General features: G+C 33.4%; 4 protein-coding genes across 4 annotated transcripts; 3 read left to right on the forward strand and 1 right to left on the reverse strand.

Annotated features, from left to right (window-relative positions):
* Window positions 1-372, reverse strand: LOC101888210 (MICOS complex subunit Mic10). Its single transcript, XM_005188433.4, has one exon. It carries the CDS (start codon window positions 242-244, stop codon window positions 35-37), a length of 210 nt encoding a protein of 69 aa, XP_005188490.1. The 5' UTR covers window positions 245-372; the 3' UTR covers window positions 1-34.
* A 3,641-nt stretch (window positions 373-4,013) lies between these two features.
* LOC101888546 (2-oxoglutarate and iron-dependent oxygenase JMJD4 homolog) lies at window positions 4,014-5,787 on the forward strand. Its single transcript, XM_011296232.3, has 2 exons — window positions 4,014-4,825; window positions 4,900-5,787. Exons 1-2 carry the CDS (start codon window positions 4,218-4,220, stop codon window positions 5,672-5,674), a joined length of 1,383 nt encoding a protein of 460 aa, XP_011294534.2. The 5' UTR covers window positions 4,014-4,217; the 3' UTR covers window positions 5,675-5,787.
* Window positions 5,788-7,667: 1,880 nt separating this feature from the next.
* On the forward strand, window positions 7,668-9,136 carry LOC101888028 (alpha-methylacyl-CoA racemase). Its single transcript, XM_005188432.4, has 2 exons — window positions 7,668-8,018; window positions 8,079-9,136. Exons 1-2 carry the CDS (start codon window positions 7,911-7,913, stop codon window positions 9,117-9,119), a joined length of 1,149 nt encoding a protein of 382 aa, XP_005188489.1. The 5' UTR covers window positions 7,668-7,910; the 3' UTR covers window positions 9,120-9,136.
* Window positions 9,137-11,996: 2,860 nt separating this feature from the next.
* Window positions 11,997-13,048, forward strand: LOC101888379 (LEM domain-containing protein Bocksbeutel). The gene is made up of 2 exons (XM_011296230.3): window positions 11,997-12,018; window positions 12,130-13,048. Exon 2 carries the CDS (start codon window positions 12,147-12,149, stop codon window positions 12,813-12,815), a length of 669 nt encoding a protein of 222 aa, XP_011294532.2. The 5' UTR covers window positions 11,997-12,018; window positions 12,130-12,146; the 3' UTR covers window positions 12,816-13,048.
* The last annotated feature ends 1,146 nt before the right edge of the window (window positions 13,049-14,194 follow it).

Consider the following 14,194-nt stretch of genomic DNA (forward strand, 5'->3'; position numbering starts at 1 on the left):
TTGTTTAGCATTTTTCTAATCTTTATTTCATAAATTACATATTAAGATCTTTTTGACATGTTCTGTATGAGACTCCAGCACCGAAACCAGTGCCCATTATAAGGGGCCATGCTTTCCTCTTGAAAATGAGCAGCGAGAGAACTGAACCGATGGCCAATCCGCTAACACTTTTTATACCCATGTCGGTAATGCAACGGTCGATTTTCTTTCCAAATTCATCTTCGGATTTGCTGACTTGTGGCATCTTGTTAGAATCCGGTGTTTTTATTTGTTTGTTATTTAAGAAAAATGCAAAAAATTCCTTCGTTCGTTCGGCAGCAACGAAACTATGCGTCCGACTCTTTTTCGATTGTATCAGCTGGTAGCATTTTTTTTTGACAGACAGTTGAGGTAATGTGTACACTTGAAATAAAGCGTACGAAGTGTGGCAGAATTATAATTTTTACAGACATTGCATATGTTTTGGGTCAAATTTATCTTAACAGAATAATAGCATGTTTCCATTGGAAACCGAACAACGTTGTTCGCTCTCAGAATTAGGTACACGAATTAACCCGTTCATACGGCACGATTCGTAATTCATAGTAAAATAATTCCTTTTTTCAAAAATTTTGTTTGTTGATTTTAATGGGAATTTATACGAAAATACATGAAATTCTCACTAATATGAATAGAAGAAATGATTGTTTTTCTCCCAAAGATTTATTATATCATTAATTTTATAATTTTCATTCACGTTTTCAACTTTATGTGTAAATGTTGACATTTTGAACATATTTTTGTATTTTTCTATTTTTAAATTTTGCTGGAGAGACACTTGTCAAACATTTTTTCTGCCGATAGAAACATTTTGAAAATGTTGCCTCTTTTGTTTGCGTTTTCTGTGGAAATGTTAACTCATGGACAAAATGCGTACCTCGAATGAGAGAGAAAACAAAATTTACTTTCGTTTGAATATACATACGCCATTCAACATTGTAGTTTTCATTCATAATTTTCAGTCTTCCCAAAAATTTTTAAAATTTCATCAAATTTTTCTATTTTTAATTTTTAAATGTCACAATTTATTTTTTCGATAAATGCTCTCATTTGTTAGGGATGGGACATATTTTTTCGTTGTTCTGAGAGTGATTTGATTTGAACAATGTACAAATATGAGTGTTCGCTCAGGAAATTTTAGTTGTGTTCCAATACTTTTTTAGTAGTAAAACTAGCAGAAGAGAGAACAGATCGAAATGTCATTCTCAATTAGGTGTGCTCAAAAAATAAGGGAACGGAAAATTAGCAGAAATGCGATAAAATGTCAAAATTCAAAATTCCAAGAGTAAACAGTCCAAATCGGACTGGTGAAACCTTACTGAAAAGGACGCCAAAATTTAAAAAAATTAGTATTGAAGACGATACGTTAAAATTAACAATCTATAATAATAATTAATAATCTGATTCACATTCAGCCAGTCCTCTTCACTACTGGAATCATCCAAAAGTGCTCCATATTTTCTCTTTTTGTTTTTTTGCACTACAAATATTAGTTTTTCCTTTAGTTTTTAAATTGATCATTTCTTTATTTTTGTTATGGCGCGGGAACATTGAAATGTATCAATACATTTTTCAACCTTGTTAGCCCTGCCAATTAAATGTCAAATTCACAATTTGCACATTTCTGCTCGGCCAAATTCATGTAGCTAAAACAAGCAGAAATGTGCACCACTCAGCGCCATTTTTTTCTCGAGAGAGCTGCAAGTTTTGCTAGTTTTTGCAGTACGGGAACGCGTTGTAGCAGAATTAGTACTAATTAGTACCAATTTGTAGGTTCTGGAACACAACTTTTGTGTGAAGAATTAGGTAGTTTTTTCATAGTTAAGGGTCAAACAACGAATAGAGACCGAATCAAGTGCAGTGGAAACGCCACATAATCTAACCTCGGTAAAATTAAGAAGATAACGGCGTGCAAGCATATGTTTGCATTTTCTACAAATCTTTATCATTGTCAAAATTTATATTCATTGTATATAATCAAATCAGAGGTGAGAAACACAAGCAAGACCCAGATAATATCGGACAAGAAGGACACTTTTGGCAACAATTTCACAATAGACTTAGCAGTTTTTGCACCATTTGATATTCTTTGCATTTCAAATAACATTTATCTCTTTTGACAGCAAACTTAGTTGTCAGATGAACTTGATGGCTGACATTACATTGGCCATGGTGATAAGTTTAATTACAGAAAATACAGGGCTGGGGATGCTTATCTGAAATTATGTTAACTTTTTAATTCTACCATCTTTCTAACGATACATTCAATTGATTCTGATTTTTTTTTTGTGGTTTTTATTTTCCAAAACAATAAACACAAACAGTGTACAATAATTTTCAAGGTAAGGCATAATATGGCCTTAATAAAATGTTTTCTTTCTTCTTATAGCCCATGGTAGAAATAAGAAGGTAAAGTCATGCAAATCATATGTTTATAATTTTTTCAAATTTATACATTTGAGGTTATCGTAACCTATTGTCAAAACCTATATTCATAAATCCATTGTATACACACAAAATCATCATGGGAACTGTTTTTTATGCATTGAAATTTGACAAGGTAAATTACAGAAAATGCAGAGCTCGACATGCTAATTTGAAATGAGGTTATTGTTGTATTTTATTGTACCATTTTATAGCCTTGTAATATCAAAACACATTCATAGATTTTGTGTGCCTATGTATTGTTTTAAATAATATTCAAAATAATTTTGAAAATTTACAAATTGTGTTGAAATAAACATTAAAATTTACAGCTTTTGGGGGAACTAAAACTCTAACACATTTGTTGTGTTTTTCAAATGTGATAAATCTGACCTGCCTTTGGTTTGTTCCAGAACTGCAAGAATGTAAAAGTTTTTACTACGATAAGCGATTCTGCCTTTATGAGATCCAAAAAAATTCCAAAAATAGTAGATTCTTGAAGGTGCTGGAACATAATATTCACAATTATTTGGAAAATTTACAATTTCTGTTGAAATAAATATTCAAATTTACAGATTTTGGGGGAATAAAAACTGTAGGTTGTGTTTTTCAAATTTCTTGTGATTATTGTATCATGAATACAAAACAAAACTGACAGAAGGATATTTTGACACTTTTTTCTCTATAACTTTTTCATGAATATTTAGTCTTATGTCCTTAAAAGAAATAATGTATTAATTTTTTAGATATTCAATGTGAATATGTAAAATCAATTCAGATAACAGCAAGTGTTGTTGTACAACAATCGTAACAACAACCACATACAAATTTGTTTTTGTACGTAGTACAAGTGTCAGAGTAATGTGTCCAAAAATTTAAACAAAATAATTAATTTTCAATAGATTATTTTAATTTCAAAAATATAAATTTTTGGAATTTTGATCATTGAATTGAAATGCAGAGGAATAGTTCTTAAAATATTTAATTTTGATGCTTTCACGTCATTCCCCTGAATGTATATTGGTCCTAATATCTCAACACTTCAAGCAATCGCTAGAAAATCGTGGAAAAGGCAACATCCCTTTCAAGTTGAAACCAAACAGCATACATACATAAAGTATTCTACATTTTGCAATTTTAGGAAACAAGAAATATACGAATATATTATTTAACGTTGTGTCGCTTTTCCAAAAAAGTTTCCGAACCATCGCCTTTGGCGTTTTTGTGAAGTTCAACTGCGATTTATTATTAGGCAAAAAATATGTTCACATTACTCTGCAGTGAAATTGTATATACCTATTGTATATAAAGAAATGGAATTAAATCACAAAATGTCATATTGACACTAGTATTACTATAGAGTCAAATCAGCTGGGACTTGCTGTTAGCTGTAATAATTATACCATGGATGAAGCTTCACAAGAGCTATAATGTAGATGGCGTTGTAAGCGCCACTGTTATTGAACATTCAGCTGATTGTCTATGTTATGAGGTATGTTCAGTCGTCTTCATCTACCGTACTTATAACAGCTGATGTCCTTTCCACTAGTTCCACACATTGAATAATTCGTATGAGCCAGTTCGTTGAGTTGAGGCGACGAGAATCTAGTTTTTTAATTAAATTTTAGTTTTTATTTATATTTTTGTGTAATTCACATTCACATGTGAACTTAAAATAATATTCCATTTAGTTGCTGCTGAGTTGATATGTGGGAATTCGTTTAACATATTTTACTCAATTCCATTAACCCCCTATGGCCAGTGATTTCGAGATTTTAGATTTAGAAGTACCATCAATTAATCAAGAAATACTCCCACAATATCCCCAGAATATACAACGCTTCAATGTCAACGAAATAAGTTACAATGATTTCTATTGGCTGTTTATGGAACGTAATGTCCCAGTTGTGTTGGAACAGGTGTCCACACACTGGGAATGTCGCAATTGGGTAAAATCAGAAACTGCAGCTGATTCGTTTGATACCTCTACTACCAACAAGACTAGCATTAACTATGACTACCTCAAGGAAAGAATTGACAACACTCTGGTGCCAGTGGCCAATTGTGGCGTGGAATATTTTAATAGCCATGCCAAGAGTGAAATGTTGTTTTATGATTTCTTAAAGTATTGGCAAAATGAACAGGGAAACGAACACGAGACCAATCCCACTGAATTAAGCAACAGGAAAGAAAATTCCACCGACCTATTGTACCTAAAAGACTGGCATTTGAAGGCTCAGAATCCCAACTATGACTTCTATAAAGTTCCTAAACATTTTGCCTCCGATTGGCTGAATGAACATTTATTGGCCACAAACAGTGATGATTATCGTTTTGTCTATATGGGACCAAAGGGCACATGGTAAGTAAACACAACAATATTTGCCAGACTATTGCATATAGGTAGGCAATAATTTATTTCAATTATATTTCAAGGACACCATTTCATTCGGATGTTTTTGGATCATTTAGTTGGTCGACAAACATAATTGGCATCAAGAAGTGGCTACTTTTACCACCGGGTGAAGAGTTAAAACTGAACGACCGTTTGGGCAATTTACCTTTTTGTATCGACGAACAGCTATTGGAGGAACATAATGTCCATTTTTATACATTACTGCAAAAAGAGAATGAATCATTGTTTGTACCCAGTGGCTGGTATCATCAAGTATCCAATGTCACCGATACCATATCTGTTAATCACAACTGGTTCAATGCCTGTAATTTAGAACGTATTTGGAACAATCTCTCGCAACAGATGCAACGTGTTATGGCCGAAATAGATGACTGCCGTCAAATGGATAACTTCAATGACCACTGTCAGACAATGTTACGTGCAAGTTTTGGGATAAACTACCTCGATTTTATACAACTATTACAATCAATAACCGAAAGACGTTTGATAGCTAGAAATAATAACACTGCCTCAGATTTAACTGACAACCACCATCAACAAAAAACCACAACAACAAGACCATTATCATCTATGTCGTCGACATCATCACCGACACTGTCTTCCAAATTGATATTTTTCGATCATTATATACCCAATGATTATCATATGCAGCATGATTTGCAACGCATTGTACAGGTGGTTGATTCAATGCTTCAAGATCCGGTTATTTGTGATGATCGCATAGTTTTATATCGTAAATGTATACAATTAAAGGAAACACTTACTTCATCGTTTATACCATCATTATTGTCATGAACATTATATTACATATAGAGACATAATATATTTATATAACGATTGTATATATAATTTTTATTTTTTCAAAGAATACCAAATAGATTTTTAAATAAAGACCAATGTGAAGAAAAGTGTAACGATTATCTTTTCATATTTTTTAGACACAGAACCTGATATTTTAAAAAATGGAAAATGTTATTTTCAAATAAAAGTAGAATTTTATATGTTTCCTTATACGACGCCAATCGGAGGTTATTATGATATGCGTTTTTTTAACAATTCTTACAAATTTGCATAATTTTTCATTCAAAATTGTTAATCCCAAAATTGACAGTTCATTTTCCCAGCAGCTGTCTCGATGCGTCAACCTGGATTCTTCTACCATGGAATACATTTTCACTCTTTACAGATCCCTGCATTGATTTTAAAGACGGACTTGTACAAAAATACAGAAATTATCGTAAGATTGTTTTACCACTTTTCCTAGCTTTAGTTCGAGCTTATATTAGGCAAGTTCTCTGGCGGCAATTCTTTTTTTTTAATGGAGAGAGGGGCAAGGGGAATAGAAATTGGAAAAAACTTGTACTGTTGTACTGTCCTTTTGAGTTTTTATTTTTATACAAAAAAAACAGTAAGGAAAAGTCAAAAGCCGGGCGGGCCCGACTACATGATACTCTACACCACTATGCATATTTAGTAGAGCTCCTGTAACCAAAAGAATATATTTGAAGTGGATCATACCACCTATATCAATGTTTGGCTTTAGAGCAGTTACAGTTTGGTTTCAGAGAGAAAAAAATATATGTATCGATTTTCACTAAATTTAATGAAGACATTTTAATCTTTTAAAATAAATAACATTGCTATTGAGTGCATGATATAAGGATTATATTAAAAAATATATATCGGAGCCGAGTTCCACAAAATGGAAACGTACATCCCGAAATTCACTCCATTTGGGCTGATATTAGCTATTATTTGTACAATAGACCTGAAATATGGGAGCTATAGCTATATCTGAACAGATTTTCTCCAAATTTGATGTACTTGCCTCTAGACTGAATTTGGTCGGATGTTCCAAAATTCAGTCCATTTGATATTAGCCATTTGGTGCACAATAAACCTAATATCAGATAAAGATATGTATGGGAGCTATATCCTAATCCGAACCAATCTCGATAAAATTTGACTGAGGTATTTACGAGCAGTATTTGATGTCCGGTATCATTCGTGTGCAACCCGAAATCGGTTGAATATATATGGAAGCTATACCTAAGCCTGAACTGATCTTGACAAAATTTGATATACTTATTTCAGAGCTGAATTTGATATCTTGTACCAAAGATCATTGTTGTAGAATGCATATCGCGCATGTGAGGGACTTAAAACCCCAAATCGGATAAACATATAAATGGGAGCTATAGCTTGATGTACTTGCTTCTATTCTGAAGTTGGTGGGATTTACCAAAATTCAGGTCATTTGGACTTATATTGGCATTTGGTGCATAATTAACCCAAAATCGGTTGAAGATATATGGGAGCTATATCTAAATCTGATCCGGTTATCACCAATTTCAATAGGGTTTGTCCTTGGACCAAGCAAATAAATGCGACATGCATTTTGTTCACAAGAATACATGGACTGACGTGCATAAATCGACTTGGAAAGTGATTCTATGAATATTCTTCTCCCTTTAACAAGCAAATGCACAATGAAATAATACCCTTACCACTATGTGGTGTAGGGTATAAAAAAGGAAAATTGCTGAAAAGAATTACCCTGCTTAACTCCAAGAGGCAGGTTCCAAAGGAAACGATAAAAAGTCCGCCAGTAAATTCGCCTAGTATAAATCTGGACTTATTTTTGGTTTTCTGTTTTAATTTAAAGAAAAAATTAAACAAAAAGTGCAGCTTTTTTATTTAAAAAATAGCTTTTCTGTGTGCCTATTTTGAGAAAACGACTTTTTGTACCATTTTTTAACAACATTTTAGCGGTAACACTGGTCTACACAGCTGTATGCATTATCAAAGGCAACCAGAAAAAGTTTATTGTTAAATAAACCCCGAACCGCCAGAATAAAGAATAAATTATCAATACAACAACAGCAACAAGTACACAACGCAAGCAAACAAGTTCCATTAAACTCTAAACAACAAACTCTTTGGCTACTTCACTATATGGACTGGTATGTTAATTCGTTAATATAGCTCAATAGGAACGCATCGAATTAAGCAACGATTTTTGTTTAAGAAAATGCCTCTTAAAGGTATTAAAGTATTGGAATTTGCCGGTCTGGCCCCAGCACCGTTTTGTGGAAAAATTTTGGCTGACTTTGGGGCAAAGGTTACTGTTATAGATAGGGTGAGTTAATAGACTTCAGACTAAGTCAATTTTATAATGTTCTTCAATTTTATTTTAAAGGTCCCAGATAATCATTTCAATTGTATGAATCGTGGCAAACGTGTTTTGGCCATTAATCTAAAGGTGCCCGAAGGACAAAAACTTGCCCGCAAATTGGCCGGAACTCAAGATGTTCTCATCGAACCATTCCGTCCGGGAATTATGGAAAAACTGAATTTGGGTCCCGAAATTCTTTGCAAAGACAATCCCAGACTCATTTATGCCAGATTAACAGGCTTTGGCCAACATGGTCGATTGGCTGCTCGTGCTGGTCATGACATAAATTATGCCGCCATTTCTGGTGTGTTATCCATGTTGGGTAATAAAAACCAAAAACCACAACCTCCCATAAATATATTGGCAGATTTTGCTGGTGGTGGGCTGATGTGTTCTTTGGGTATTTGTATGGCCCTGCTGGAACGTCATCGCTCAGGACGAGGCCAGGTTGTTGATTCGGCAATGGTTGATGGTGCAGCATATGTGGCAAGTTGGCTATTTATGGCTCGCAATGTTATCTCTCTGTTCCAAGGTGAACGTGGCACAAATGTACTGGATGGTGGTTTTTACTTTTATGATGTGTACGAGACTAAAGATGGAAAATATATGTCCGTTGGGGCATTGGAACAACAATTTTTCGAAGAATTCAAACAGAAATTGGGTCTTCCAGAACTTTCTCAGGCTATTGCCGATGAGAATGAAATGCAAACTGCCAAAGATTTGGTAACCAAAAAATTCCTGGAAAAAACTCAAGCTGAATGGTCGGCCATATTTGAGGATAACGATGCTTGTGTTTATCCCGTTGTCGATTGGGAAAATGTCATGGAACATGAGCACAATAAAGCACGACAGGCATTTCAAAAATTGGATGATGGTTGTTTGGCACCCAATCCGGCACCACGTCTAAGTCGTACACCTGGTAAGCTTTCAACGCGGCCCAGCTCATCGTCGGAGGCCGTTGAGGAGTCACTGGATATTATTAGAGATTTAAAATTAAGCAGCCAAGAATTGCAAAAATTAGTAAGTGAAAAAGTGTTGATATTACCCACACAAGCTAAATTATAAGCGAAATAAGAAAACTATTTGTAGAATTTTTCAATTGTGATAAGATTTTAAAGAGATTTTGATAAGGTAACAATGTTTTTTATATACAGTTTTTGGGAAAAAAAATCTGCTTATGTTGTTATTATTGTTGTTTAAATAAATATATTAAAATACATATGTACTTAAAAATGCAAAGTAGTTTTCGTTGTGTCATTGGGTGTATTATGATGTTTATGTGATAAGAGCGTTGTACCCTTATTAACATAATGGTAGAATTGATAGAATTGGAATTTTCACCTACGAATTTTTAATTTTGAACCTAATATTTAATTACAAAGTTAAGATGAAAGTGCATATGGAATGTGTTGTTTATATATTCAAACTGGGTTAATTTGAAATGGATTGTTGTACTTTGTAATTTCGTACAACAAATTCCATTCGTAATTAGACGTTTTCTGTTTGTAATTTGAATTGTTATGGGTTAGAAGCTTCGTTCGAGATTCTCAAATAAAACATTAACTTTTAATTAAATTTTACAATTGTTATAATTGAAAAGGTATGTGCGAAGATAGACTATAGGTATGTACCATGGTAGAAGAATACAGGCAGATGCATCAACGCTTAGGAACATTAATGTGTCAAAAATTTCAAAATGTATTCAAAAATAAGAAGATTTTTATATGTTTTCTTATACGACGTCAATCGGAGGTTTTTATAATATGCGTTTTTGAGCAATTTCAACAAATTTAAATAATTTTTCTTTAAAAAAAATAAATTCCAAAATTGGTATGACAGTGAAGTTTACTGTACAAATATTTCAAAAAGTTATCCAAAAAGTTATTATTTTTAAGAAAATCTAATAAGAAAACAGCTGTTTTGAACAACGATGCGTTATCCCAGTGAATTGTTGAGCAAATATAATCAAATTTGCGATTTTGATTGTGAAAAATTAGTTATTTAATGGTGCAATGCAATGTTGAATGCTTATAATCAGAAAAATAATTAGAATCAGTAAAGATAGTCTTAAAGTCGGGCGGGCCGACTTTATTTCGGATTTCAAGTTCGTCATGATCTTCGAACAGTTTAAGTCTTGAGTGGGCCGACTTTATGATACCCTACACCACTTTACATATTTAGTTAAGCTTCACATAACAAATAAAAGTTTTTATGGGGAATTTGTGTGAATTAAATCATTCCAACTATGATTATAGTTATAAGTTATATAGTCCAAAGCAACTTATATATCAGAGGAATATCCCCCTCTGAATCGATTTCTACTAAATTTGCTGAGGCATTTGTGCCTTTTGAATTCGGGCTTGTATTATCCATTTGGTGCACAATTAACTTGAAAGCGGATAAAGATATATATGGGAGCTATATCCAAATCTGAACCGATCTCGATACAATTTGGCAAAGGTATTTCTGAGCTGTATTTGATAGATATCCCCAAATATTGTTACTTCGGAGTGCATAATGCGGCTGTGCAGGACAAATTCAAAAAATCGGATAAACGATATATATGGGAGCTAAAGCTATATCTGAACCGATTTTCACCAAATTTGACATATTTGTTTCAAGACTGAATTTGGTCCTAAGTGCCAAATTCCATCCTATTGGGGCTAATATTACACGTTTGGTGCACAATAAAAGGCAAATCGGACGAAGATATATGGGAGCTATATCTAAATCTGAACCGATCGAAAAAAAATTTAGCAAAGGTATTTCTGAGTTGTATTTAATATATTTCCCCAAATATCGTTGTTACAGAGTGCATATTATGGCTGCGGAGGGCAAAAATGACAAATTGGATGAACAATATATATGGGAGCTATAGGTATATCTGAATCGATTTCGATACAATTTGGCATACTTATTTTCAGGGTTTATTTGGTCGTGTGTCCAAAATTCTATATTATTTGGGCTGATATTACACGTTTGCTGCACAATAAAAGGCAAATCGGACGAAGATATATATGGGATATATATTTAAATTTTTACCGATTATCTCCAATTTCAATAGGGTTTGTTCTTGGGTCAAACAAAATATTTGTGCAAAATTTCATCTTGATCGGGCAATAAATGCGACCTGTACTTTGTTTACAAGAATACATGGACACAGACGAACATGCATAAATCGACTCAGAATGTGATTCTATGCAGGTCATCAGGAGGATCTATAGGTCTATCTCGTTTCCTTTTGTCTGTGACAAAGGCATAATACCCTGACCACCTTGTGGTGTAGGGTACAATAAGTAAACTATTGTCTGAAATTATCAAACATTTTTGCATCGGCCACAATACATTTTTTCAATCAGTTGATCTTACTGTGTAAATTATTCTAATAAGATTTTACAAACTCCCAGTAACTCATCTGTCAAAATGACCGATGGCCCCTATTGTATGCGACGCTACTGTATCGCTTGTATCTTAAACATCTGTTGCTGTGTTGTCGGCCGTTTTGTTTTGATTCCTTTTGTGTTGTCCGCCTTTCCCTTTTGATTCCATCTTTATTTCGATTTTCTCTCTGTGCTGTCTTTCTTTTCAGTGTTGCCATATTTAATTTAATACCACGCTTGTAGCTCCGTAGCTTGTAGCTCAACTCTGCATTCTGCTGTTAGTTGTTCTCTTAGGTTGTTGTGGTCTATTTTAAAATTAGGTAGATGCGGATCGATTCGTTACGTGTATTTTGATGTAAAAGTATCTACATATACGGAATTATACACGTGTTTATTTAAACAAAATTTAACAAATACAAAGAAAAGTGTTTAATATTATATTGCAGTATCCAGAATACCATTTGGACCAGAATTTCTTGTTACAAAACACTGAGAAAGTTAGCATCCAATTTGTTTGGATTAACAATGATTCATTTCTTTGTATACTTTTTGTGTTTGTAAACTACACCATTTCCATAGAGATGGTATTAAATTGATTTTCACAAATTGGGAAATAAAAAAAAAACAGTGGGAGAAATTTTAGTAATATATTTTCATAACATTTTCATATTATAGTATATTTCTTATAATTACAGAAACTTTAAATAAACAAATGGCAGATTTGGAACAACTCAGCAACAAAGAGTTGCATAAAAAATGTCTAGAATGCGGCCTTGCCAATATCCCCGTTACAGATTCAACACGAAAATTACTTATACGTAAAATACAAAATGCCATATCTGGCAATCAGAAACAAGCGAAAACAGTGAAACGTCTTGGAGCTAAGAAACCGACAGCAGCTGCATCCAACGTTCATATTGCAGTTAATACCAAAATACGTGTTAGAGACGACGTTCCCAAGAACAAGGAATCTTTACATTTAACTCAACGTTCCGCAGCCGGAGCCAAAACAAAAAAATCGGAATCCGAAGCCTTGAACAATTCCACCAAATTATCAACAAAGTCCACAAATGCTCAAACTAAAAGTACCCTTAAAGGTATTTTGAAGAATACTTCCAGAAATAATCTTTCTATATCACAAAGACCATCGCAAAACATAACAAGTAATACGCTGTCAGAAAGGTACTCTGCATACGATTCACAGGCGGCGAATTTCGGAATTTGCCATAAAATGCAGCCAAAGGTAGTAAATTCCCCACAATCGCCAAAAGTGAATACCACAGTATGGCCACATAATACAACAGCAAAATCTCAAGTTCTAACAAAGACACCTGTCTTCTGTACATCTTACATACAAGAATCCAGCATTTATAGGACATAGAGTAAGGTTTATTTACCATGAAGAAAAAACAAAAGTGCAATACACCCAGGGAGAAGCTAGGAAAATATTTTTTTTTCATCCATCCCAAAACTCAGTTATTTTTTATTGACATTTCAGTGTCTGAATTCTAATTTAGAATATAAGTAATATTATAACCAAGTGTCTTATTATTAACTTTATATTATCTGTGTATTTATATTAATATGAACTAATTAAAGTTTTTACTCTTTAAATCGATCATGTTTTTTTTTCGCAATGTATACATGAATTAAATTTAATTACCGCTGAGAAACTTTCCGAAATCCACTCGATCTCAAATGTCAATTCCATGGCGTATACGTTAAATAATATTCACTGGATTATGAGCATGACGTATATGCTATGGAGTTGACATTTGAAATCTGTTAAGAAATTGTGTTCAGCTCATTTTTGGCTCAATGATTAAGTAAATAAACAGAATTGTGGATTTTGGAATGAAGCTCAGCCAGAAGCATTCCAAAAGCATTAAAAGAAAACCCCACAGTTTTGTACGGTTTATGGGCTGGGCCATTTTTGGGCCGTATTTCTTTAAAGATGCTGCGAATCGTAACGTCTAATATCCAACTTTTTTGCACAAAATACAAGAGCTTGACTTGCATGCCCTGCGGTTTCAACAAAATGTTACCACACAGAACGCGAAACAATGGAATTATTGAGTGGCGAGCTCGGAGAAACCATGGCATAATTATAGAAGGTAGCACAAAGCTAACAATTTTTTTTCTTTTTGTGCCCTTATTCTGTCAAAACGTATACACATTTTTTATATGCGTGTGCATTGCTTTGAAAAAAATACAATAATTTGAAATTATTTCAAATTTAGTTGCAAATTAAATGCAAATTTTCGACGAAATGGGTAACAAATTATACAATTTTGTGATAAAACTATATTGTCCTACTATTTTAGGTTCCATCTTGTGGAACAACCCAGAAATTCCATTCTTGTTTCGCGGAATTTCCCCAATATTAGAATTTTGTTAAAAAAAAATAAAAATAAAAAAAAAACAGCTGTTGCATATTTTAAAGTCTATTTGATACTATAAGACTCCAGCACAGAGTTGAATTTCTCTAGTTTCTTTAAAGTTAAGCAACCTTTCTTATTGAGCCGTGGGAGAAACTTTTTATTTCCAGTAGACATCCGTTCCATTTTACACCTTTAGAATATTTTTTGTGGGACTATGTTAAAGCTCATGTCTAAATAGACAAATCCTCTTTAATTGAGCTTTGGAAGACAACATTGAAGCATTTGAGGTGTGGGTACACAAGCAGCTTGAAGTCTTCGCATAGCATATTTTGTGACATATCATAAATAAATGCCAGAGCCGCAAGCGAATCCTGCTGTA

This window comes from Musca domestica, unplaced genomic scaffold (assembly GCF_030504385.1).
Source record: "Musca domestica strain aabys unplaced genomic scaffold, Musca_domestica.polishedcontigs.V.1.1 3, whole genome shotgun sequence".
NCBI lineage: Eukaryota > Metazoa > Arthropoda > Insecta > Diptera > Muscidae > Musca > Musca domestica.

What these genes read in the sequence shown, in the direction of transcription:
- LOC101888379 (XM_011296230.3), top strand. Translation starts at nt 12,147, where the DNA reads ATGGCAGATTTGGAACAACTCAGCAACAAAGAGTTGCATAAAAAATGT.
- LOC101888546 (XM_011296232.3), top strand. Translation starts at nt 4,218, where the DNA reads ATGGCCAGTGATTTCGAGATTTTAGATTTAGAAGTACCATCAATTAAT. An exon ending in ATGGGACCAAAGGGCACATG is followed by an intron (nt 4,826 to 4,899) that starts GTAAGTAAACAC and finishes TTATATTTCAAG; the next exon opens with GACACCATTTCATTCGGATG.
- LOC101888210 (XM_005188433.4), bottom strand. Translation starts at nt 244, where the DNA reads ATGCCACAAGTCAGCAAATCCGAAGATGAATTTGGAAAGAAAATCGAC.
- LOC101888028 (XM_005188432.4), top strand. Translation starts at nt 7,911, where the DNA reads ATGCCTCTTAAAGGTATTAAAGTATTGGAATTTGCCGGTCTGGCCCCA. An exon ending in AGGTTACTGTTATAGATAGG is followed by an intron (nt 8,019 to 8,078) that starts GTGAGTTAATAG and finishes TTTATTTTAAAG; the next exon opens with GTCCCAGATAATCATTTCAA.